Source organism: Lygodium microphyllum, chromosome 30, assembly GCF_053477565.2.
Source record: "Lygodium microphyllum isolate KBCC chromosome 30, Lygodium_microphyllum_v1.1.10, whole genome shotgun sequence".
NCBI classification, from domain to species: Eukaryota; Viridiplantae; Streptophyta; class Polypodiopsida; order Schizaeales; family Lygodiaceae; genus Lygodium; species Lygodium microphyllum.
Window position 1 is genome coordinate 54,532,415 of NC_141164.1, and position 27,759 is coordinate 54,560,173.

The window sequence follows — 27,759 nt, forward strand, 5'->3', positions numbered from 1 at the left end:
AACTGACAGTCTCCTTTGCATTGTCTTGCCTTGTTACTCGTGCTTCTGACCCCTTTGTAAAGTAATCAGTGGCTACTATAATGTATCTCTTCTGAGTGGTAGATGATGGGGTAATAGGACCCACAAAGTCGATGGCCCACTTCTCAAATGGAAGGGCAGCCATAATAGGCGTAAGTGGTCTCTTCCTATTCTCTCGATTGTCATGTCTTTGACATGTATCGCATCTCTTAACATACTCAAATGAATCCTGAAAGATGGATGATCACCAATATCCACCTCTTAATGCCTTTTGTGCCATTAACCGCCCAACAAAGTGCCCTCCACAAGTGGATTCATGGCACTCCTTCAAGATAAATGGAACCTCGTCAGGCATCGCACATCGGCGATAGATATCATCAACACCCTACCGATATAGTGTTCTTGCGATCAAGGAAAATTTCAATGCCTGCTGTTTAATTTTTCTCTTCTCGGATTTGGATAGAGTAGCTCTAGTCTCTTCCGTAGATAAATAGTGAGTTATAGCAGCATACTAGGAGGGAATAGACTCCATATCAATCTTAAATGATGTTTCCATGTCACTTCCTTCAGCCAAGATATCTTTTGGCTCTCCAAAATCCACAAGACATTCTACAATGCCATGTAGCTTCGGTGCCTTACTCTTGATCTCGTAATCAAACTCTTGCAAAGTGATTAACCACTTTGCTAAACCATCCTGCATCTGTAATTTGTTCAGTAATAATCGAAGCCCTTCCGCCTTCGTATAAAAAACCACCTTCTCATAAAGAATGTAATAAATGAACTCTTTGGTCACAAATGCCATCGCAAGGCACAACTTCTCCATATAGGTTTAGTTAATTTCCGATATACCCAACTTTCGATTAGAAAAGGCTATTGGATAGTACCACTTTTCCTCCCAAATTTGGGATAAGTAGCAGCTGATACTATACATGGTGGCTACTAAAAATATATAGAATATTTCGCCCTTTTTAGGTGCATTTAAAACAAGTGCTTTGGCAAGATCTTGCTTCACATGGTCAAAAGATACTTTGCAAGCATCACTCCATGTAAACTGACAGTTAAAGGACAATAGGTTCGTCAATGGCAACATTCTTTCTGCCACGGCATTGATAAACCTCCAATAATACCCTATTGATGACAGAAAGCTATGTACTTCCTTTGGAGTACGTGGTGGATCCATGGTGACTATCACCTTGATCTTTTCAAGGTCAATCACAATCCCTACTGAACTGACCACATGGCCTAACAATATCCCATAAGGCACTCCAAAGACGCACTTTCGTGGGTTGAAAGCTATGCAAAATTGTCTGCAATGCTCAAAACACTTCCGCAAAATAATCAGATGCCTTTCTCTTGTGGTGGCTGCTCCTAGGTCATCAACGAATACTTTCAACTCCTCTGGGGAGATGTCACCAAAGGTCTTGTCGGCTATTCTTTGCCATGACCCAGGTGCATTACATAAACCAAATGCCATCACATGGTACGCAAAGGTACAAAGGATAGTAATAAATGTCGTTTGAAGCTTGTCTTTCTCGGCAATTGCCATTTGGTTATACCCCACAAAGTAATCCATGAACGAATATATTTCCCTACCCACTAATTGATCCAAAATTTGATTAATAAAGGGCAACTAGTAGTAGTCTTTAACTGTCTACTTATTCAACTCTTGAAAGTCTACACAAAGCCGAATTTGATTATTCTTCTTCTTTCTAATCACAACTAGTGAACACCATTCAGTATGCTGAACAGGGAAGATTAAACCCGCTTTTTGCAACTTCTGAAGCTCCTCAAATAGCCCGTTCCTTAATTCAAAAGGCATGCGCCTTACTTTCTGACATACAGGATGGGTACCTTCCTTTACAGGAACACTATGCACATCCAAACTGGGGGGAATGCCCCTAAGTTCATCATAGCTCCAAGTGAAGATGCCACAAAACTTCTGAATCAGGGACACGTAGTCCTCTCTCTCTTTCAAACAGAGCATGGAACCTAATTTTATTGGCAGCAAATCATTAGGTGTACCAAGGTCCAACTCAATAATGTCTGCATCTCTTATTCGATCTTGAGGCTCTATCAACTCATTCAATGTTATTTGATAAATGTCCTCTGTGGTGGACCCTTCTTTAGATCCATCGCTTGATGACGTCTCACGACCAGATGGATCATCTATTGTCTCTAGTTCAATAGAGGATAAAGGAGCTCTCTCACTCTGAGGAGACTCAGGGTAAGCATCCACTATTACATAATTGGCACCTCTACTTAGAACCACTTGACCAACAAGTATATCAACTTTACAGTCTGTTCGTAAAATCCATGGCCTGCGTAGCAAAACTCGATAGCTAGGACATCTTGCAAACCTTATCACCCTAAAGTCCAGATAGCATTCCATGCTCGGAAGGTAACGTGGACTTTAGTTATGCAACCTTCTCACCCTAAAGTCCAAATAGCATTCCACGCTAAAGTCCAGATAGCATTCCACGCTCGCAACAATAACGTGGACTTTAGTTATGCAAACCTTATCACCCTAAAGTCCAGATAGCATTCCACGCTCGCAACGGTAACGTGGACTTTAGTTATGCAACCTTCTGGTTATCTTAGATTGTCATCTGCCATCCTAAGAAGTGTGGAGCCATCTTTTTGAATTTCTAGACCTAGCCTCTCCATCAAGTCTGAACTCATGATATTGATGGAGGATCCAGTGTCCACGATAGCATGCTCCACTAATATTCCATCCAAGTACGCTGGAACCCTAGGGCAATGCTTTTCAGTTCAATCTTCTCCCTCTTGTGCTATGCCCAAAGGTTCTACAATATACCCAATACGCATGATTTTATTGAATTCCTTGCGTACTCCTGGAGAAAGTTTAATCAATTGCAAGAGATTTACTTCTGGTTTAACTTCACAAAGAGAACTTGTTAGATCAAAGTCGTGGTAGTTAGTCAAACTTCTCTTCTCGCGCCAAACTATTCTCTCCTTTGGTCTTTGGATCGGCTTTGGTGCCTCTTTTTTAACTTTTGCCTTCTTTCTTGGCAATCCTTTTTCCTTCTCGGGATCAACTTTACTATCAATAGGCCTTAGAGGTCCACCTTCCATATCAAGATTCAAAACTTTCTTTCCCCTAGCAACTTGCTTAGGGTTTCCCTCGATAGGTTTTATATTTCCTTTGTCACCCTCTTTAATCTTTTGACCTCTTGTTACGGCTCGTAGATTAGAAGTTTTAGCATCATTGACACATACGGCCTTAATAAGTCTGACTCCACTTCCATGAGGTAACTCCTCTAAATTAGCCTTTCCACGTTGCATTATTTGTCTTAGTCCCTCATCTTGCTAGAGATTATTCCCTTGTGCGCGATGGTTAACTAGACCCGGTAGTTTACTTTCTTATTGGAGAGAACTAATCTTACTCCAACAGGTAGCAACTAAGTGGCCAGACTTTCTGCAAATATCGCATCTTACATTTGGACAATTCCGAGGGAAATGTTGGCCACCACAACACTTATAGCTGAATCTTGAGGGGGCACCCTCTTCAAGTCGTTGACTCCCTATCAAATTCTGTTGCTTCTTAAGAAAATTGACATCCACATCTATTTATCTATATTGTTCAGAAATCATATCGATGTAGTGCTTCATCATGTCCTTAACTTCGCCTAGGACATTAGAGGCACTCGACTCATAGCCATGATCATCTGTTTGTCGTCCCATAAGCCGAAGCACTTGATTAGGAATTGGTTGCTGACCTACTGGGACAACATTAGGATTCGTTATTTGGCCTCCACCATTTAGTGGGCCTATCTGACTAGCCATAGGCATAGTCATACTACTGGGAAGAGTTGGTAACATAGGCAAATTTGGCCTGATACTCCCGCTTCCATTCGCATTTGACATGGGGTCCCCTTGACTCCCATTGGTCAGTGGCAATTTATTACCATTCCAATTTACCCTTGCTGCGTAAGCCACTTGCAAGTGCGACTCTACTCCTTCTGCTTGGGTAATAGCATTGTCAATGTCGGCCAAAGCAACACTACTAAGCTGCACTTGGATATCGAAATCGAATCCATGCAGGAAATATTGCAACTGTGCAGCTGGTGGAATGGGGATATAAGTATTAAGTTTGCAAAGAACTTGCTTTAGCTTCTTGGCATAGGCCTGGACATTCTCATTTGGCTTTGGGGTGTTACATTCAAGACACGCAACCAATACTGTCCACCCCTCTCATGAGCAAACTCTCTACGAAAGGCCGTGAAGAATTGGTCATTGCTAGTTATGGTTCCGGCCTCTAGACCGTGATACCATACTGTTGCCCCTCCTTTTAACGTCATATTGAAGAACATCATTAGGTGTCCTTCGTCTTGGATTCGATAATTGAACATGAGCGTTTGAAACTCCTTAATATGGAGTTCTCCATCTTCTTTTGCTAACCCATGGAAGATGGGCAAAGGTGCTCCTAATGCCGGTAAATCCAGTGTCCCTATTGGAATTGCAATGGGTTCTGCCATGGCTACAACCGGATTGACAACAGGAGTTTGTGTAGGTAAAACTACACCCCCACTTGAAGTGGGTTGATTGATTGGAAGTAGGAAAATACTAAGACTTCCACTTGTACTCAAAGGGCTACTTATGACACTTAGGTTATTAGAACCACTACTGCTTATGTGTAATGGGCTGCTCCTTTGAGGAGAATAACGCCTTAAAATCTCCAACCGTCATCTAGCTCTCTTAGCACATTTCGCTTTTTGTATTTTGGCTTGATGGTTCTTGTTAGAGAACATAAACCAACTATTTGGTCCCTAGTAGAAACCCTAGATTCGGTACCACCACTTATTGGTGGCCCCCCGCAGACACACCAAGGGCAGAAGATTCTGCAAAGCACTATTCATTTTCCTTTTCTTAAGTGACATATGCTCGAGATGAGCATTCCAAAGAGATACATGTAGGATAGAAACCATAGACAAAACATGGTCAATAGTACCATATACAACCAAGGGGTAGAGGCTACCAGACTTGGCACCTCTTGCAAGAACAAGCCTACCACGAGTTATCTTCCATACAGAATCACCAAAGCATATATGATAACCTGCATAATCAAGCTACCTAGCAGACTTATGGCTTTTAGTTAGTGCGGGTACATGACGTAGATTATGTAGAATAAAAGTGCTACCAGAGGGAAGCTGTAGACTGACATCACCAATGCCAACAATAGCAAGAGACCGACATAAGGCTTTTAGTTAATGCGGGTACATGACGTAGATTATGTAGAATAAAAGTGCTACCAGAGGGAAACTGTAGACTGACATCACCAATGCCAACAATAGCAAGAGACCGATCATCACCTAAGCGCACAGTACTAGATACATTGTGATAGGTATGAAACCATTCACGATAGGGGGTCACATGAAAAGACACACCCGAACCCAAGAGCCAACAGTGTGCATGAATAGACTAAGCCTCGGTCAGAGCCTCGGTTAGCTGAGAGGCATCACATGAAGAGGTTTCTAAGATGTAGTTACCATTGGACTCCTCAAACTGCATGACATCTATCTCCTTAATCTTTATGCTGGACTTTGTAGGTATAATGTTGCACTTTTTCTTTCCCCATTTCTTTGCACTTGTCGCGCATCTTATGGCACTACATTCATATGTGTCCTGCTTTCCACAATAATGGCATATAAGATCTGACTTACGTCCATGGGACTTGTTGTGTCCGTGTGACTTAAATCGGGACTTTTGAGAGTTCTTCCCATGACAATCATTATCTTTCTTGCCACTTTTGCCACCTCTAACGGATAAAGCATGTAAATTGCGGGAAGCATCATTGTTTTTTTTTTAATTTCTTCAGTTAAAAGAGCACTCTATACATCTTGCAATTTCAGCCCATCAAGTTTATTGCTACAGATCGCAATGCGAAATACATCCCAAGACTCAGGTAAAGTGCCAAGCAAAAACAAAGGATGCAGATTATCCTGAAACTCAATACCCTGTTGAAGCAGATTCTTCATGATAGAATGAAACTAGCTAAAGTGAGTAGACAATGGGGTCCCCTCCTTCATTCAAAGATCCATCAACTACTTAAGCCAATACATCTGTGAAGCAGGGCTCTGCTTTGCATAAAGTTCCTAAATCTTTTTCCATAGATTCCATGCACTTTAATCTTCATCTTCAACAACATTATTATGGACCTCTTCAGAGAGTGATAAAATGATAGTGGACTTGCATAGTGCATCTAAATCAGACAAGTCATCATCATCCATATTCTCAGGTTTAATACATTTGTTTCTTAGTGGCTTAATCTATAGTTTCTATACCAAAACTTGCCATATTTGAGATTTCCAATGGCCATAGTTGGTGCCAACCAACTTCGCAATGTTAAACAAAGTTGTATCTTTGAGATGACCAGCCATAATGAGTCAAACAGAGGCATACTATGCAAAAAACAACCTGTTATAATTAGCAATAAACAGGCCAAAACAAGCTGAAAATAAGAGAAACTGCTAGAATGACCAGATGTCCAACAAATAGTACCAAAAGTACATCAAAAGGACATGATTAAGCTCAATAAATACATCACAATCCGCATAAAACAGCTTATTGTAATAATAAATGATAGCAGTGAGTAAATGAGAGCAAATACTGAGCTAATAGAGATCCAATGGCAATAGTGATTGCCATGTCCAATCCTGCATCAACCGGGCATGACAGAGGCACTATGACAGCCAATGAACATGAGCCAAACACCCAAATGTGTCAAGAGAGTCCGTCAATACAACCGATACATCCCCAATAAGCAAGATGTACACACCACTAGCAAGACCTGACAAATGTCGATGTATGCTCAATGAAGATGGATCAAATCAGCTCATAAGCATCCAAGAGCAGACATGGAAGAATCTACTAAGAAAATATCATATTCAAGGACGTGTAAGAGATCCCAGTCTCGAATCTCAAGTAATAGCTCAAACGCATAACCTGCAAGCTTCGGGTAAATCCAATATCATAAGCATAAAGCTCCCACTAGCACAAAATTTGATGGCAAACGAGCAACCAAGCTCAGAGATAGCATGTAATTCATAAGACATCTCATAGCCAAGACCGTGCATCATGAGAGCACCAAGAGCATGTAAGCGGTTAAGCATCTGATAGCATCCAAGTACATCACGTACGAACCCAAGTCATTCTCTGACAAGCCAAGAAACATCCAAAAGAGGTTCCAAAGTATCCAAGTACAAGCCCAACTGAAGCTCCAAGTGGCAAAGAAGCTCAAACAATGTAGGTAGCATGCATCACTGACATATGCTTCAAAGCATATATCGACAGGTCATGCATAGACCATGGGTATAACCTTTATCACAAAGCATGCCAGTATAGACCAATGTCAAGTGCCAACCAATACAAAACTCAAATGAGGCTCAAAATACATTGCGGAACCATCCAAGGCATTTGCCAACCTCCATTTGCATCCAAATAGTCATAATAAGCATCTGCAAACCACCCAAGACCAATAGGCATAACATAACCTGAGTTAAATTGCTTCAACCCTGCTCTATTATGACAGTGAATTCACTGTCAAACTGAGCATAAACAGGGTCAAAATCAGCATGGCATATCATATGCATAGCTTCCATAACATCTAGCCATGATTCGGGTACCAAATGGCATCAATAGCTAGTACCAAGCAAGCATAAACATCAAATGCTAATGTAGCACTATTTGGGGTTGTCTATGGACTGTTATGACAGTCCTGGACTGAAGTATATCAAACCCAAAATTCAATGCCAAGATCAACCCTTCAATGTCATGGTTCAAGCATGATCCTATGCCTCAAATGAGACCTTTGTGTAGTGCCAATGGCCTGAAGAGGTATTGGAGATGAAGGCCATGTTTTTTATAGGCTAAGAAAATGGAGCAACCTACTGAAACCACATTTTTTATGTTCTTGAGGGAACTGGGCACTACTTGATGGTTAGAGAGCTTCTATGGCTCCCAAAGAAGCTATAAATGAATGCCCTAAGGTTGCCCAAGAAGGCCCAATGCTTGCTTGAGAAGGATGAGACCACGACCAGAAGCTCGAAAGGTGTGGCTATGGCTACCAAGAGTGAAGACAAGAGTGTAGGTATTCAAATGAATATTGAATGAGTGCCCCACCACGTTCAAGACCTCAAAGAACCAAGCTTTGATACTACGTTATCAAAGGTTATGTCACTGAAAGAATAAAGAGTGAAGTGACAATGATGGGCGCTTGCCACCTACAGTGTGCAAGTGCAGGTATTGTCAGTGTAGTAATTAATACATGGGTGGCTAGGTGGAGGCACCTTTACCCCCAACAAGACTTAGCCTAAATAGCCATGTTATACCATCCTTGGCCCTTTCTCTTCAGTCTTATCTTTATGTTTAGCCACCTTTGGCACCCATGCACTCTGTCCCTTACCCATTGCTTTGCCACCCTAGAATGTCAATACTCAACCACATGATTACATCCATGTTGGTGAACCACTTTATTGTATTGGCCTCATTTGTGAACTTGCCATAAAGTGGTCAAAGTGACTAAGTACATGTCTCAGCTTCCTAGGGGATTCTTGATCTAGAGTGTTAGAGCCGCATCCATCAAGCATTGATCGTCATCTCACAATCAAGTTCGTAGCAACACCATGGGAACATGCTTGAGGAAATTAGAAATTAGAATGGAACTTGCTATTAATGAACATACATTGTGAAGGGCACACTTTTTGGGAGCATCATAAGCATATTCAGTGGAGGACAATGCAACTCAATTAGAACACCAAAGACAACACATCCTCTTCCTCATACATGATACTGGGAAGTGCATAAAGGATTTGCACCACTTGAGTTCATGAGACACACTCACAATTTGCACCACTCTATAGGCCACTCATAGATACTCATGGGTAAGATAAGGTAATCATCTACTAACTTTCATCTTCATCTACGTGATCATGCATTCTTAGGCACCGGAAACCATGACTAGTAGTCATGTGGACACGCAATGCTTTAGTTGTCTAACCACCCCTAGATATATCAATTAGATGTGGTACTCTTGCATATAGGTCATGTATAGGTAGATTGATGCCCACACACTAGGAGCATCATAAGCACTTATTAGGGCACACTCTTAGGAACAACACAAGTAGACATTAGCATTTTGATTATGGACTCAACAAACCCTCTACCTTTAGGAATATCACCAACCCCTAGATCCCATCACTTCTAGGTGATTCACCTAGGGATTTAGGGTTAGGCCTCATCTCTCTAGCTTGTTGTAGTAAACATCAACACTTTCTCGCTTAACCAAGGCTTGACACAATAGAACCACCCAATAGAAGCATAACATTGCATGTAGGAAAAGCACAATGAATATACCCACGTCATATGCACCCTCAAGTATATATTTTAATGCCCATGTGAACCACACACTATCTACACACTTACAATTCACCCTCACAAGACCACACAAGCCCATGTTAAGTCAAGCATACATCTTAGCATATTGCATAATATTCTCGATCTTCCTTAAATTTTTGCAACATTCATCTTATGCACTTAGGTGCACAACGTTGGTCACATATTGCAGGGTATGTAACTCCAACCCACATTGGTAGTGCATTAGTTGTACCACGCACACTGCACCCTAGCCAACTTGACACCACATCCAATGCTAGGTGTATCCACCTAAAGTTTGGGGAACTATGAGGCCCAAGCATTTGGAACTAGCTTTAGCTTGAACCCTTGAGCCTAGCACAAGGTTGAGATTTGTGAGCATCAATTTAGAATTCGTGATCAAGAGACACAGCTACCCTTGCAAGTGTAGTATCATCCACTTGTGCACTCCTCAATTACATCGAAACACCATCTCATAGGGGCCCATTGAAGTCATACTATCAATTGTAGAAGGAATTCTAGCAAGAACTAAAGCCCTCTTAAGTTTGAATTTTCATAAGGAAGCTTTTCCACCTCTATACTTGATGCCTTTGTTAAAGGGCCCCATTGGGAGTCATAATGCCTTAGGCACGCCTATCAATGTCCCTAAAAAAACAAGTTGCATCCTAACATACAATCTTAAATTCCTAGGCCATAATTTCATCTCCAACATTGCACTTGACCATGCCTCATGCATTATCTAATGGCATTAGGGATTAGAAAACTTGCATTGCACTGAGGACTCACTTGACCATGCCTCACCCATAATCCAATGGCATTAGGGATTAGAAAACTTGCACTGAACTTAGGACTCACCCAACTAGTACAACCAAGAGGTTGAGAAGAAATGTGAAAGATAAAAACAACCTAAGTTGAGGTGCTAAACTAGTAATAGTCAAACATTGGGACCTCGCATGACTAGACCTTTAAGAGTCACTACATCTAGAGAGACAACCAACCCTAAGAGATAGTGATCTTACCCTAATCAACATGCAAAAACACTCACAAAAATTGTAGATCATGAGAGAGAAAGTATCTATATTGTGTGACATGTGATTCTAATAATTGTGGTTAAATGCTTATTTGTGCACATCACAATTGATTTGGAAAGTAATTGAGCACCATCATCACAAAGACGTTTGCATTTTGCATTGAGTCGCACTAGTTGCAAAAAAATGAAAAGCATGGTGCACTTGCATACACTTGCACAACTTGGTGAAGAAACCCCCCCCCCATAAATCCAAAAAAGGAATCATAGGAGGACAATTTAAGTAACCCCAAAAACCAACCAAGGGAGGCCTAAGCAAGGTGAGGGAAATCGATGGGCATTGAGAGACAAATAGATTAACTATCAACCACCCCCAACTCATCAATCGTAGCTTAGTAGAACAAAATGCACTTTAGAAAGTGGACCTTATCATCAAAAATATTCTCGTAACAAGCGGGATACACATTGATTAGGGTTTAGACACCCCATCACACTGACGGGGTATTTAAGGTGTAAGAGCCCCAGATTAGGGCAACCAGTTATTATCAAGATCATATTCTTCACCTTCGTCTCCAACTTCCATGGCTTCCTCCTCCCTTCTCTCCTCCCTTCTCTTTTTCTCTCTCTTCTTCTAGTATGATTCCTTCTTCTTCTTGCTCTCTTTCTCTCTCCTCAGCTATTCTTCTCTCTCCTCTTAGCTTCTTTCATTACAAGTGGTATCAAAGTTTTATTCTTTGGTCCTTTTCTTCTTTCTCCTTTCTTCCTTTTCAAATCCCAAAAACCCTAGTTAGTCAGTTTACAGGTACAGGTACAGCAAGAAGAACTGCAGTTAACTTCAATTTTTGGAGCAAGCAGGAGCTATGGCTAGAGACTCAGACATATCTGGAGGTAAAACGGTTAAAATAGTAGGTCGTCACTTCTTTTCATGCAAAATTTAAGGGTTCCAGGCCAAGTTTAGGGTCTCAGGTGTTGGAAGAGGGCAAAACCTCAGTTACTTTTTGCTTCAACCCCTTTCTCTCTCCTCCCAGGCAAGTTGCCATAGCCACACAGCATTGAAGAATCCTTCTTTTCCCCCAGAATAGCCATGGGAGTCCCCATCTGAGGGTCCAGGAGCTTTCCCCTCTTGCCCCTGACCAAGGGCAGCACCCTTATGGAGGGGCATAGCCAAGTAAAGAGCCCATGGAATAGCCCGCAAATTGCAACGCATTTTGCGCTGCTGATCCCTACTCTGCTTGCCCTCCCCCAACCCTCCTGCCCTTCTTCCCCTGCTGCCTTGCCACTCCCTACCCCTTATGGGCACTGACTCAGCATACTCCTCTCCTTCCCCTTGGCATTTTGACCCCGGGAATCAACCCCCATGGTGGACAGCAGCTAGGACAGTTTGAAACAGCTTAGAGCAGCCGTGGATTCTTCAAATTGAAGCTTTCTCTGACCCGGAGAGCTCATACCCTACAAGACCTTCAGCCCATGAATGATTTCTCTTGCCCGGATGAAGGGATTGAATTCAGCATGCATGGGAACTTTGTGGGTAGCCATGAAAGCTTCACTTGAAGCTTCCCATCTCTGAAGCTCAAGCTCGGGGACAAGCACGAGAGCCTTCTTCATCAGTAAGAGCATTCGAATGCTGAAGTATTCTTCCACGAATGCACAACCAACAACCGGACTTGATCAATGGAGCAATCGGGCACCATGATGACTTATGCTTCAACAGTCTTCCCAAACATTGAAGAGGTATGCCAATCTAATCTTAATCATTCAATTTAGCCGCTTGTTGAGTTTAACCCATTGTGGAGAGATTCAGGATTGCATAGGTTAAGAGTTCAATCCTCTTCGTGTGCATGCATCATACCTCTTCTTGGAAATTATTGCAATGGTTGACATTAACCCCCATTTGGTCTTGTGATCTTGGATGAGCCCAAAATGAATAATATCCGGTCTAAATTGGGTAAGTAGTAGCCAGTGAGTAATTGGACTGCCAAGGTAAACCCTACCCCAACCTTTGCCATTCCTTGCATCTCATGAAAAGGCCAAATGTCTTCTTTCCAATGCACTTCATGCTGATTGACTAATAAAAATATCTACCATGTATACTCCGGCTGAGGAAAAAGGCCAATGCCAGGCGAGGTGGTAAGACAAAAGAGAGGCGACCCTCCCTTACCACTTAAGACCTTAAAGGGGTGCACAACCCGACCCGGGGAAACTTTGCCCACCTCCCGGTGATTCGGATCCTGATACTTGTATGTAGGTGCAGGTACTTCCATGAGCCCCACTCCCCTATCCCAATGATCCCTCTTGGATACCCACAATGCTAATGGCGCCCATGTATGACACTTGAAATACATGCAGTCAAGGAGATGTATGGCAGTGAATGTACTTATGCATTAATGGCAGAGTTGATGGGTATGCAATGATGCTTGTGATTATGCTCAATATGCTTAGAATGCTATTGATGTGGCTGATCAGGCCCTTGATCTATACTCTATCCATGTAAGACCTTGGCACTAAGGGACATGCAATGTTTTTGGTCATAGTCCTACAGGACTGTCACAAAGATCCCATTGCAGAAATTTTTGTTCTAAATCTGGGACAGAATGCTATAGCTCACCTCGAAGAGGGCTTTGTTCCCTCTAGTTTGAATAAAAAACATCCCCAATCAGAGCTATGGTTTGAAAGTTATGCCCATTTTTGTGCACTAGGGTCACTGTGGACAGGAAGCAGACTGCGCTCCAGGACAGGCACAATAAACCCAATATAGAAAATTTTGATCATTTTCTGTCACAAAGGTTAATAGCTCATCTCGAAGAGGATGTTTTTCCCTCTCCAACTTGAGCCCAAAACCTCTTCAATCGGAGTTTCCTACAAAGAGTTACACCCCTTTTATTGACAACAGGTCCAGTGGATTGCATCCAGATGGCTGGCCAGAAAGGTAAAAGCAAGACCCAAGAGGAACTCCAGAGGGAGATTAGAGACTCCCGAACCTCCATGAATGAAGAACCAAGCTCGGCGCAAGATTACCATGGTGACATATAGGAGGAAACGCTTGAAACGGACCCATATACCCTTCTCAATCACACCCTTTGCCAACATGAGCTCCGTCATATGGAACGACACAATGATATGGTCATCGACCACTGCCAAATGACGTCCAAGTTTGATGAAGCGATCGAGCACATGGCTATCTCAAACTTGAGGACTCAACAGACCTTGGAGTAGCTCACTGCTCTTGTTGCCCAATTAGTGACCGCTTCATCCCAAGAGAAGACCAATGACTCTAGGCATGAGTCTAGACATCCTCCCCATCGTGAACCATTGCATGGTCCACAAGGGCTTAATGCACCACAAGGGATGTATGGACAGCAAGGCATGTATGGCCACCACGGGCTGCATGGACAGCAAGGATTTCATGGGTAGCATGGTCCCTATGATCTGCGTGACAAGGTCATCCTAATGAAGTACAATGGGCAATCCCACTCACCCTCTGATTTGGAGGAATGGACGTCCAAGTTGGAGTCCTTCTTCAATATCTACCCCCGCACTGACGATGAGAAAATATTTTTTGCTTCTCTCCACTTGGAAGGGTTTGGCCACACATGGTGGCACTATGTCAACCGAGAGAATCAGCAGTTCATTGACTGGGAAGATTTTAAAATGCATATGGTCCAAGTCTTTGTGTCCCCTATGGAAAAAGAACGATTGGCAAGATGATGGTACACTCTTGACCGATGTGAATACACAAATCAATTCATGAATTTGACCATGTATGTGGAGAGCATTAGCGAAGATGCTAAATTGCACAAGTACATCTATGGGTTGGAATCGAGTCTGTCGGCCGATGTCATGGCCCAAAAACCTACCACACAGTTTGATGCAATTGAATTGGCTGAGAGATATGCAAGAAAGCACTATAAGAATGAGCATTTTCAACAAGGTATTAGACAGCCCCGCATTCCTTCATGATTAGCCCCATACGAAGGTGGTTTTCGAGGCACTTCTATGCCTAATAACAGCCCCAAAGTACCCACTTAGCCCACCTTTCATGCTAAAAGAAAAATGAGCACTTTTGGGTCAGCATCGGGCTCTAATGCTGAAAATAGGTATGCTGAAAATAAACAATCCATTGCATCACCGTACCAAGGATCCAGTAACCAACGATTCATTCCCCCAAATGTTGTGAAGGAAAGAAAGGAAAAGGGCCTATGCTTTAAGTATGGAGATAAGTACACTATTGATCATGCCTCCAAATGCCCGTACAAGACAGCTAAGGTCAAAGTTCATAGCATGTATGTCATGGAAGATTGGCACACTGAGGAGGATGACCTCCCCATTGACCAGGCTGAGTCCACAGAGGATGTTGATCACGAGCAGTTCTATGACCCTGAGGATGGGTTTCCCTTTGACTCGGGCGGTGCTCCATCACAGATACTTGATTTGACATTCCACCCACCTCCCATTCCCTTTGCTCGATCTCCTTGGATGCTTGGACGGGTTCCCGCAGCCCCAGTACCCTTTGCATCCAAGGCAATATCAATCGGAAGCATATGTTTATCCTTGTGGATAGTGGAAACACTCACATTTTTGCCAATAAATCAGCCATTGATTGGTTGAACTGCACCCCTATGGCATTACGCCACCCCTTGAAGGTTCAAGTAGCAAATGGAGAAGAAGAAATCAGCACACATGTATGTCCTGCAGTTCCCTTATGCTTGGCTGAAAATTATGTGGCATTGGTTGACCTAATTGCCCTAGATATGGGCCCCATTGACATTGTCTTGGGCTGTGATTGGCTGAAACAACTGGGAAAGATTGCAATGGAATTCTCTCAGCTTTAGATGGAGTTTATGATGCATGGGCAGCTTATCCACCTAGAGGGAGTTTAAGATCATGCTGATTTTCAGCTCATTACAGCAAAGAAACTCAAGCGAGAGTTTAAGAAATGCTCACATATCTTTGTTTTGCATTTAAATCAAGAAAATTCTAATCAGCCCTCTATAGTATCTCATGATTCAGCCTTGCAGGCCTTACTTGAGGAATATAATGACCTATTTCAGATGCCTACATCCCTCCCTCCTAAGAGACAAGTGGACCACCCACTTGACCCAGAGCCCCATTCCAAGCCAGCGAATAAACCCCCCTATAGACTCTCCAAATGTGAGTGCGAAGAGGTTGCAAAGCAAATCAAGGAGTTGTTAGAGATGGGTTCCATTGAGCCGAGTTCTTCCCCCTATGCATCCCCCGTCCTCTTAGTAAAAAAGAAAGATGGCTCCTTTCACATGTGCATTGACTACAGAGATTTGAACAAAATTACAGTGAAGAACCGCTAACCCATCCCACGGATTGATGATTTGCCGAATGAGTTGAAAGGGGCATGCTTTTTCACTAAGATTGACTTGCGTTCTGGCTACCATCAGATTCATATGCGGGCAGGAGATGAGGTCAAAACGGCCTTCAAGACTGATCGTGGACTCTATCATTTTCTAGTAATGCCTTTGGGTTAACTAATGCCCCCGCCACCTTTCAGAGCCTGATGAACAATAATCCTACAGCCCTTTATGTTCAAGTTTGTGCTTGTTTTCTTTGACAATATCCTCATTTACAACAAGTCATCCATGGAGCACTTGATACATGTTCGGAGGGTGTTTGACATATTGAGAGAGCATCGACTCTTTGCTAAGGAGAGCAAATGCATATTCATGTAGACATTTGTGGAGTACTTGGGACACATTGTGAGCAAAAATGGTATATAGGCTGACCCAAAGAAGGTGCAATGTGTTAGAGACTGTGGCCCACTCCCTCCACCACCACTTCCTTGCATGGCTTCCTTGGTCTCTCTTCATTCTACAGATGCTTCATTAAGCACTATGCCACCATTGCAGCACCTTTGACTGATCGCTTGAAAAATGCGTCATTCTTTTGGGATGCCACTACAGATCATAGCTTCAAGCAGTTAAAGGATGCACTTACTTCAGCCCCCATCCTTGTTTGCCCTGACTTCTCTAAGCTGTTTACCATTCATTATGATGCCAGTGGTCGGGGTATTGGTGTAGTGTTGTTGCAAGAGCACGGTGTTTTTTTTAGGTTGCCTTGATCCCAGCTTTTGTCACTATATGCAATTACTTGCGACTACTCCTCACATTGTTGAACCTAAGGAAAGCAATTGAGGAGGAGGGCATACACACACACTCTTCTTTGATATTGTCACTCAAGCGATGAAATAGTATAGAACTCTCTCACGACCCAAAGACATGAGAGAAAGGAGTGCTGGTAATGATGCTTGACTTTTCTTACAAACTTAAATCAATGAGAATACTTTGAGAAACCAAACAAATAGCAACAAAGCCTCTTGTAGCTTCAAGACATAGGTAGCAATGGAGCATATTTTTCTATGAAAAAAAACTGAAAATCTTAAGTTCAATTTTAATGTTCACTCTACAAATAAATTTAAACTTCAAAATTGATTTCCTACCTTTTAACAATGACAAGTCAATGTATCTTCAAAACTTGACAATCCTCTAGTTTCATGTCCCCCCTGCATTCAAGGCCTCCCATATTCCGACTATAGTTTTTTTCTTCATCATGCTCATCATGAGTTTGAAAATCTTTTCAACTTTTTGTTAATGTTTAGGCTTTATTAAAAACATTATTGCTTTTCTCTTAAAAAACTTTAGATTAGTATTTGCAAGCAAGCCCCCATCCAATGCATCGTAAATGGCTGTGACCAAAGCTCACCGACACCCATAGCTTAACCAAGAGCATCTCCATGTAACTGCCACAACCTTGCAATATTAGTCTCATCTTCCAATGAAAACACACAAACGTTGCATCTTTTAATCCTCTCTAGTTCATCTAGTAGATTGGACTTTAAGTCGATTGTGAGCTTGTCAGCAAATATAGACTATCCTGAGCATTATTTTCCAAAATAACCCTTGAATCTCACACATTAGCATCCACAGTACCTTTTTCCCCTGCACTATGGCCATGACAATGATGGTACCATTGCAGATGCGTTTAATTGTAGCATCCACAAGGCCTTTTTCCCCTGCACTATGGCCATGACAATGATGGTACCATTGTAGATGCGTTTAAGTGTAGAATGCTTCTTCAAGTTCTCATCCCTCTGGTTCCAGCTCAGCACCAGACTTCTATTGCACTTACTTCAAAGATCTACCACCTTCTGACGTGCTTGCAGTGCCTCTACATCTTCATCACATGTTCTAACAAAATCAACACCTATGGCTCCACACACACACACACACACACACACACACACACACACACACACACACACACACACACACACACACACACACACACACACACACACACACACACACACACACACACACACACACACACACACACACACACACACACACACACACACACACACACACACACACATATATAAGTGAAAAATTTAAGCATTGTGATTGACATGGATTTTGGCCACCTACATGCTAACTAAAGAAATCGAAGTTCTCTTCATCACCATGATGGTTCTAATATTCTAGTTAACAAATTTGCACATAGTAGACAACCCACAACTAAATTGTTTAGAAACAAGTGTGCATGAGCAATAGGTTGCAAGGTCAAGAGAGAGCAACGGCAACCTTGCATTCCACAGGAAACACGAGGCCATTGATTGCTAACAAAGACTCTAGTATCCTCCCTTGTTTAAGGGAAGGTGTGAGCATGCAAACAAGCTGCACAAACAAAGATGGCATTATGAAGAAAAAATACCAGAATCACATGTTATCCTCCAAGCACCAAAGTTGATATCTAGAGGCCACCAATGGATTGAGTGTGGTTTTATATACCATGTTTTGAATTGAATGTCTTCCCATTGTACATGGTGGGATGGCATCAACAAGTGGCAAAAGTGAGCCATGTTGCAAAAAAAAAAACGATATGATACTCATTGTTAATCATCTCCATCTCATTCTTGAATGCCAAAAGCATCCACAATTGCTCAATTAGTCTTATTTGATGGTCCAAGGAAGCCCACATATTAATGGAGAGATGCCATCATTAGTTGAAGGATGATAATGAAGATGATGATCATTGTTGGAAGGGGATCCTCCATAATGCCAACACTAAAGAACTTGCAGTGCAACAAGAAATGTTTTAGAGCTCGTAACAATGATTAGCGTGTACAACAATATGGTGCTACAAGGATGGAAGGGACTATGAAAGGTGTGGAACATGACGCGAGTTCAAGATGGCATATACGCATCCTTAAAAGATTTTATAATTGATTTGGATTACTTAACAGGGCTTGGACCGTATACTCATAGGGGGCACTGAATGAAGGTGTTGCAATGATTAGAACACAATTGGCTTGTTTCGAATTTTAGTAGGTATCAACTTAGTTGTTGTAGAATGGTTTGCACCTCGTATTGTATGAGAGAGAGAGAGAGAGAGAGAGAGAGAGAGAGAGAGAGAGAGAGAGAGAGAGAGAGAGAGAGAGAGAGAGAGAGAGAGAGAGAGAGAGAGAGAGAGAGAGAGAGACCATGGACTAGTAGGTGATAGAAGGGGAAGCGACAAAGAGAGAGATGTAGAGGAGGGAGGCATTGCTCATGTTTATAGGATCTATGGTTGAAATAAGAAGCATGGGAAGAGCTATTCTTTTGGGTGTTGTCAAATCGATACATTACCGATAGTTAGGCTAGTTACAAATAGAGTGATGGATGCCCAACCCTCACCTAGAGCATGGGCATGCACTTTTTGAAATTGGGCATGGTGGTTACAATTTACCAAAAAGTAAAAAATAATAAACTCATAAACTTTTTGATTAGTTGCAAATGTAAAAAGTGCACCCTTGTCTGCCACTTTACAAGGTGGGCAACGGAGACTCCCCATCCAAATCTGGGTGAAAAGTTCACCCATCTAGTAGGTAAACAACAGGTCATATACTCTCCAGTACATAAGAGATCATGAATGTCCAAGTCTTAAATAAATGTTTTGATTGGTTAAAGCTTACAAAGTGGGCGTCTGTCATTTGGTATGTAACCGGCCTTAAACTACTATTCACCATTTATGGGAAGGCAACCCTATTTTCACGCTAAAAGGAACCAAAATGCGTGTCGATTTCGAGAGTAAGTTTGAAAACACCCCATGAGGGAAGGTGCTCTAAGATATATTTCAAACTTCGAGAACTTCAAATTTCAAAAGATAGCAGTGTTGAGGGAAAGGTCCACCAGAGTGGACCTTGGGTTTTTGGCATGTTGTCAAAGAGAGCCTCTCGATTGGGGCCACTAAAAAGAAGGCGAAGAAAGAAGATAAATAAAATATACGTCGGTGGGATTGTTCCCTTTGACAGATTTTCAAGTCGGGATGCCAGGTTGGAATTAACGGAGATGCATTGGGGGTCTTGGGGTCCGCCGTATATAAGGCGCGGGGGGTCGTCGAAGTTTCAAACTGATTTTTTATTTTAAATTTCTTCAGATCGATCGACAGCTTACTGCTTTTTATTATTCTTTTGCATTTTTATTTTTTCGTTTTTTTTTTTTCCTGCCCTATCTTCTTCCTTCTTTCCTTCCTTTCCCCCTTCCTTCCTTCTTCCGCTCTTGTTCTCCTGCGCAGATCAGATACGGACCTAGGGTTTTCTTTCCTGATCAGGAGAAGACAGGTCTCTCTGTTCCCTTCGCCATGGCCTTCGCAGGTACTCAGCAGAAGTGCAAAGCTTGTGACAAGACCGTCTACCTCGTCGATCAGCTGACGGCTGACGGCGCCGTGTTCCACAAAGCCTGCTTCCGATGTAACTATTGCAAGGGCACCTTAAAGGTTCGCGCCCGCATTTTCATCTCCATTCCGCATTTTCATCTCCATTATTTATTGTTCTTGTTCTCTTCTCTCTCTCGCTCTCATTCTTCCTTGATCTGCGTAGGATAACGGTTCAGATCAAATGAATGCTTGAGATTAGACAGGCCCTGAGCATGTGCTTTGTCGCACTCTTGTGCTTCATGGTTTATCCTTATTTGCTTAGCTAATCATGTGGTTTCAAACTGGCTCAAATGATCCTGCAAGATTTCATACATTTCTTGCAACTTGAGTACACATCAGCTAGTTGTTTTACCTTGTATCGATAGCAGCCCGATTTCCGCTGAATGTGAGCTATGCATCCTCTTTTTATTCAGTTTGGTTAGTCAGATTCGTCTCTGTTGTCAGAGTCAACAACTGAAAAATTTTACACAGACCTGAACCTTATCCAGAGAGTTTTGTACGATGATGCGGAGCTGCCTGATTATCTATCTTTGAGATTCCATTAATCCTCCACACTTGCAGTGCGCTCTGGTATCCGTTTCTATAATCAGGCACTTGAACAGTCATTATGTGGGGGGACGTTCCGGTATAATCGATAAAGTGTGTGAAGTTTGAATACGTGGCTGAACTTCCTCCTACACTGGAGTATTTCTGGGCTAAAGGCTCTGTTGTAACCTGTTTTCTTGATCACGATTTATGATTTTGAAAGCTATTTCAACATTTGATATACATGTAGTCATTTTTGGCCCAGTATATAATGCATTTCTGGTTCACTTTGCAGCTTAGTAACTACTCTTCATTTGAAGGAACTCTCTACTGCAAGCCTCATTTTGATCAGCTCTTCAAGCGGACTGGAAGTTTGGAGAAGAGCTTTGAGTCTGGTACTGGGCTTTTCAGAGGTTATTTGGGAAGTTTCTGATTCTCTCCAGGGTATTTTTTTCTGAATGCCATTGCCTACTATCCAGGTGTGCCGAAAACTCCGAAATCAGCTGACAGGGGTCTGGATAATGAAATGGTGCAATTTGGTGCAATCTATTTGGCTATTAGATTGTGGTGTGATCTGTTTTCATTTATTCAGCGTCCTTACCTAAGTTTTGATTGGTAGCATCTCCTGGGTTTAATTATTTTCAGAAGACCCCGACGAAATTTTCATCCATGTTTTCTGGAACACAAGAAAAGTGCATAGCATGTGGAAAGACTGTGTATCCAATTGAGAAAGTAAGTTTTGTAAGTTTAGTTTCTAATGCTCTGGTTTTCACCTGTAAGGTTGTTTAAATATGAAGTGCATTATTTTATGCAGGTGAGTGCTGATGGAATGGCTTATCACAAGGCATGTTTTAAGTGCTGTCATGGGGGATGCAGCTTAAGCCCATCTAACCATGTTGCGCATGAAGGGCGACTTTACTGCCGGCATCATCATGCTCAACTTTTCAAGGAAAAAGGAAACTTCAGTCAGCTTGAGCGGGTGCCACCTGTGAAGCCTGTGGCAGAAGAATAAGGCCAATGATCATTAAGGCGTTTTTCTTAGCTTGAATGTGTTGCACAGGCTTTTTCTGGTGGGAGTTGTTGTATATTATAACCTCTTGCCAAATTCTTGTTGGCTAGTAGGCTTGTGAAAACCAGTGCTTTTATTGTGTTATAGGCTTATTAAAATTGCTTGTCGTATGTTGAGTCTAGCACCAGCTTGGCCATGTTTTGATATCAAAAGCCAGTGAGAAGTCCCTGCCCCACAGAGTTGATATTCTTATTTTCCAGCTTTCTACATTCTTGTATGAGGGCAAGTTATGAATCTGTAGTTATGAGTGCCCTACCGTGTAAGTATCAATCATTACTTCTTCTTGAAGTTTGTGTATGTTGTGAGTAGACAACGGCATTCTGGATGTATAAGAGTGAGAAGTTTCTCTTCTTTGCCCTGTCTATTTTTCAGTCTGCACATGCCTATTTCCAGAACTTTCATACCTTTGAGTACTGTGTTCATTATATTTCAATTAAAGCTCATTATGGGATAATTCCTGACCTTGTGATAATTTTTGAATCAATTATATATAACTAACTTGAGAGTATGCCCTTGATGCTTGCTCAGTTCTTAACTGGTTTCCTCTGCTGGTGTGTGTACAGTTGTGTTCACATTGGCTGCCTGGATTGTCACTGCAAAGTTTTCCCCTTTTGTTACTTACCAGCAAACTATTACTTCAAATTGGTAGTGCAGCTTGATACTTTGAACAGTTGCAAATGTGCACGAATTACTTACCAGAAAGCCATTGCTTCTGATTGGTTGTACAGGTTGATATTTTGAATTGTTGCAATGTGCATGTATTGATGAAGTAGTGCATCGAAGTATGCTATTAAGTTTTGCAGGTTGTGTGGTTTTGATTATAAGCAAAATTTGGCAAGGATTAGAAAGAGGAAGGTCACTAGTAAGAGGGTGCTGCCAGATGGCCAGGTACCTTCCAATTATGTGTGATTCGCCTTGTAGTATGAGCCAAATTTTGTTTATGGATACTTCTGCAGATGGTGAAGAGCTTTTTTGTGAAAGAGTACCATGAAGAGACATGCCTACCTCTGTATAGTGTAACACAAGATTTGACGTTTGAACCAGGCAAAACGTTTACCGCTTCTTGTAGTTGCTCTACTTGAATCTCTTTTTTCAAAGCCTAATCCATTCTCATACTGTATTCGCAGATGTTATGAAGTAGTGTACACCAGTTTGTCCAACTTGTGCAGTGTTAATTATGAGACTCAATTCTTTGTTATTTGGTTTGTGCATTTGAACATGGTTATTGGGCTGGGTATTGTTACATGCCCATTACTTAGAAGTTGGCAATGATTAAATTTGAAAGGTACACGTAGAAGGTGCTACTTTCAAGTCTGGCATCTTCAGTGAGTTACCTCATTACACTTGATATGAGCCAATATTTCACAGTTGTCTTCCTGGTACTTTTACAAACTTAATATGCCATTGGTATCTGATGCTTGCATTTATTCGAAGGTCTAGTTTTCTTGTTGATTTCATGGCTGTGTTAGCAAGGCATGGTGGGATTCATTTCCATGGTTTGAGCTGACCTTCCTGCAGGGAGTAGCTAGTAACGGTTTAAGGTCCACAACTGAATATGTTGCCAGTTTTCAGGTCGCACCTGCAAGCTCCATCAATGAATGTTCTTGCTTGCTGCCTGTATTTGGCATGGAATTATATGTTACTATCTTGGTTTGAGTTCATCAGACTTCTTCAAGCAGATGATGTTTAAGTAGATCTATTGGCCAGTAGTGAACTGTAGGTGGTTTTGAGTTCCAAAGGTGAAACTCACTGCTGGGGTTTTAACATATTGCACTGGATTTAAATCACACTTTAACTTGGTGCTTTTGGCTGGTATTTTCAATCTATGCACCATGTGTACAGGTGAGGCGGTTTTACTATCTAAAGGAATGATGAGAAACCTTTGTGTGTTTTGACTTCCAAAGGTGAAACTCACTGTTTGGGTTCCAATATATTGCACTGGATTTAAGTCACCCTTTAGCTTGGTATCTTGCTTTTGCACCATGTGTATAAGTGGGGGGTTATTGCTCTTCCAAAAGAATGACGAGAGACCTTTGTGCCTCAGTGCTTAGAAACTTCTGAGCTTTGTTTTAAGATGGCTTAGTAAGGTGTGGACATGGAGGCTAAGATGTCAGTGCCCTTCTGAGTATTTTGAAGCAGGTAAGTTAAAAGTTGGCTTTGAGTAGCAGGCTAAGTGGCTGTGCATGTATGGGGGGGCAATGGTAAGATGTCAATCAGACAAGTAAAGGTTTGCTTTGAGCAGATTATGAGTGCTGTTCTGAGTATTTAGAAGCAGGCTAGTCAAAGTCTGCTTTGAGTAGCAGGCTTAAGTGGTTGTGCATGGATGGGGAGGCTTTGGTAAAATGTCAATTAGGCAGGGGAGGCTTTGGTTTGAGCAGATTAGGTGGTGTTGCATGGATGTTGAGGCCATGTCCAGATGACTTTGAGCAGATTCTCCACTGGGAAGTAGTTTGGTCAACAAGGCAAAGTATTCCCTGATTCATAGGTCGGGATGTGGAATACAACCGTGGTACAAAGCTTTATTAGGTTCTGTTGCTTGGGAATTTATGACTGTTCTCAAAATGAAGAGCTAGCTTCATGCTTGATGTGGTTGCTGCTCTTGCCAAGTGAATCAGTATAGTAGTTTAGCAAGGCATGTTAGGGAGAACATTGACACAATTAAAGGTCTTCCTTAATGGCAATCTGATTGGATAATGGTGGTGGGCTTGGTTGGGAGAACCCAGGCTGACAAATCCAATAGCACGAGAGTTGCACTCACACAGATGGATATCTCCCAACTTTGTGGGTTTATTGGATTTGTACTGTGCATGTACATTTGTGGTGGTTGCAAATTGGGGTTGCAATGACAGGATGCGCTTGCTAATTGTGGATTACATTTGTATATTCTGCTGAAGTGGCTTTGAAGCTAGTCTTGGAAACTTCGAGGTGGGAGACTTGGAGCGGGCAAGTGATGATTCCAGGAAATGGGGCTTGCTAGGGAATGATATACGTTTTGATTTTTTCCCTTTGCCTATCGTGATCCCTTTGTTCTACTCTTGGAGAAGCAATGTTGTCCAAGGGTGATGCACCTTGAAGGTGGATATTTGGAACCCTTTAATTGGCTCCTTTTCCATCATGAGGTAATTGGAGTTTATAGATGGAATGATGAAGAGATTGGATGGCCAGTGTTGTAGTGAGGGACACAATTGGTTGATTAGCATTTCCTTCTTAGATGCTCATCTAACAAGATGGTTTAATCTCCTCTTACTCCGTTTTAAATACACCTGAGAGACTATGAAATCTACTTCTGAATTGGTCCAATTTTGTTTTGTGGAGGGTCATTATGTAGAGAGAATAAATAAATCGAATGATTTATTTCCCTCCATTTGTACATGCTAAGATCATTATAACAGTATTACATGCATTCTAAGATTGTGTTTACAAATGGTGTTGATATCTTACTTTGCTTTTGTTTTTGTGATCTCATTAATGAGAGAAGTGAAATAAGGTGGATATTGTAGAACCAACCCTTCACAGTTGGCTATCGTTAAACCATAGGAGGGGATAAGACTTTGTAGACCAAATCATAAAGATGGCTGGCTCAAATGCTGTAGTGAGTGAGAATTGGTTGATTGCTCATTAGAAGCTTATTTGTCTTTGGGATGGCTTGGAAAATGTTTTTATATCCTTACTTTCTTCATGTTGAAAATTGGAAGATATGGGAGTTTTATTTAGACTTGGTCTCTTTTTAAGGGGTTGAAAACCTAGGTGGATAGGGTGCATCTCAAGTGGTTCCCTCTTCTCAAATAATTTTGTTTGGGCCCTAGGGTTAATTGAATGAGGTCTTTGGCAATGTTAGATGCTTTTCGTGTAGTTGGCATGTGCTTCAATTGGAAGATTAGGAATAGTAGGATGTTTTAGGGGTGTAACAGATTCTATGGGTTGGATTGGGCCAAATGTAAGCAAAGAAATTTTGGATGTTTTTGGGGAGTTATGAAAAATGAATAGAATATCCAGAACCTTTCTCAAAGTAATAGAGGGTAATAGCTAGGTTGTGACTTTTCTTTATCATTAGGTGGCTTGATGTAAACAATCTCATACTTAATTTTAATGTGCATTATAAAAATCTATAGTTAATAGACTAGCTAAATTTAAATGAGCCTCTTTCATATTTACTCTATTATACAACAAGAAGTCCAAAAGCTTATTGAAATAAGTGTTTTAGTTTAAATTTCTTTGAGTTAAAACATTGTATTAGATAATCATTAGCGATGACTTTTTCTCGTACTTTAGTCGTGACATTTTGACTTTTCTTGATTTTACATTTTTAATCACTTGAACTATTGCAACTTTTTTTAATTACTTGAACTATTGCAGCTTTAAGCTTTTAGAAAAACATTGAAAAGGAAATTCAGTGTGTTTACATGGGAAATGCTGATGATGATATACATCTTTAACAATTCTAAAAAGTAATGCTTTGTCTCTTTCTGTTTCTTTGTCTTTGTTTGTTTTTGTGCATGCTTGCTTGCTTATGGACATTAGTTGAGTTCATTTCTTGATATAATTCTTAGTAGTTCAAGTGCAATGCGTGTATGAGGGTTGTTACTTTTTGACCCAAATTTGAAAACTCTTTCAAAGATGCTTTTGCTCTTTACATAGGTCATTGAGAAGGTTAAGGTTGTATAACTCCAAGGAAGATTGGAGGTTACTTGTGATGGTAAAATTGAAGTGCTTGTAGCTTGTGATCCCTGTTTAAACTATCACCTAGGGAGGCAAGGGAAACACTTGTTCTAAGAGGATGCCACATAGCATGGTTTGCGTATTGCCACATGGCATGATATGTTTATTCACGTGATATTGATATCAATATTAATATTAATATTAATGATGATGAAAGTGATGATGTAGATGTCTTTTAGAATGATTCGAGTATTTTAAAATTTTTGATATTTTATGGAATTAGGGGTTGTTTGAGCTTGCATATGAACCAAGGATTTGTAACGAGAGGTTTTATTGTGCTTTTGAATAGGCATGAGATAATATTTAGTTGCCCAAGAATCTTAAAGGGTCCAATACATTGATCTAAATTTTGGGGGGTTGTTAATAATGTAGATCACATGGAAGAAACTAAACTTGATCTCTAATTTTGTTTGATGAAAGTTGAATGTGAAGCTTATTTGCATTCCTTTTATATTTCTCCTGAGCTTATTGGATTTGTGCTTGAAACTTTATGAATATTAAAGATATTTTGAGCTAAGTTTACATTAGTTGGATTCTTCTCTTGTGATTTTACATGATTGTTTGTCCTTGGGTGTTGATCATAATTAGGAAAGAATGGTGTGAAATGAGTGGAGGCAGAAGGAATTATTATATGCAAACTTAAAAAAAATTCATTTAAATGTCTTGATAGTTGATTGTGCATTCAAGGCATTGCTATAAGACTTGGATGTACTCCTTTCTTTCATTTGTCCATTATTGTGTGGGTGATTGGCTAAAGAAAGATTTACTCGGTACTTTCACAAGTCAAAGGATGCTTTTTCAAACCTAGCTATAATTAGGGGTTGTGATAATATATAATATAATTTTGTAACTTGTATTGATATACGTATTCTAGGAAGAGCTTTTGAATAAAGTGTCATTTTTATGAATTGATCAATCACCACCAAAAAATCATATCCTTTGGAAGAAGATAGTTGAACAATGAAGTCTATGGATAAGGATGACAATGGCTTACTTGAAATAGGTAATGGTTATAGAAGGTCATGAAATTGATGATCAAGGACTTTAGCTTGACTGCTTATGTTACAAGAATACATTGTCCTTGATTATTTTTCACATTTGTGGCCATAAAAAATATCTTGAAATTAGCTCGATTATCTTAACCCCAAAATGCCTTGTTGGAGAAAAATCAGGTCTTTTCTCAAGTATATCATGTAGTCCTTTGAGTTTGTTGTTAGTCTTGATAAAATTGCATTGTTATATTCTTGGCAAAAATGAGTTGTAATTTTCTTCCCGATCTTCGACAAGAATC

The 27,759-nt window shown here is 41.1% G+C and overlaps 1 protein-coding gene across 1 annotated transcript; it reads left to right on the plus strand.

The window, feature by feature from the left end:
- The first annotated feature begins 19,931 nt into the window (after positions 1-19,931).
- LOC148009862 (LIM domain-containing protein WLIM1-like) lies at positions 19,932-22,100 on the plus strand. The gene is made up of 5 exons (XM_087672302.1): positions 19,932-20,215; positions 20,976-21,075; positions 21,160-21,209; positions 21,326-21,412; positions 21,495-22,100. The coding sequence occupies exons 1-5, from the start codon at positions 20,081-20,083 to the stop codon at positions 21,690-21,692; spliced, it is 570 nt and encodes a 189-aa protein (XP_087528428.1). The 5' UTR covers positions 19,932-20,080; the 3' UTR covers positions 21,693-22,100.
- Positions 22,101-27,759: the final 5,659 nt, after the last annotated feature.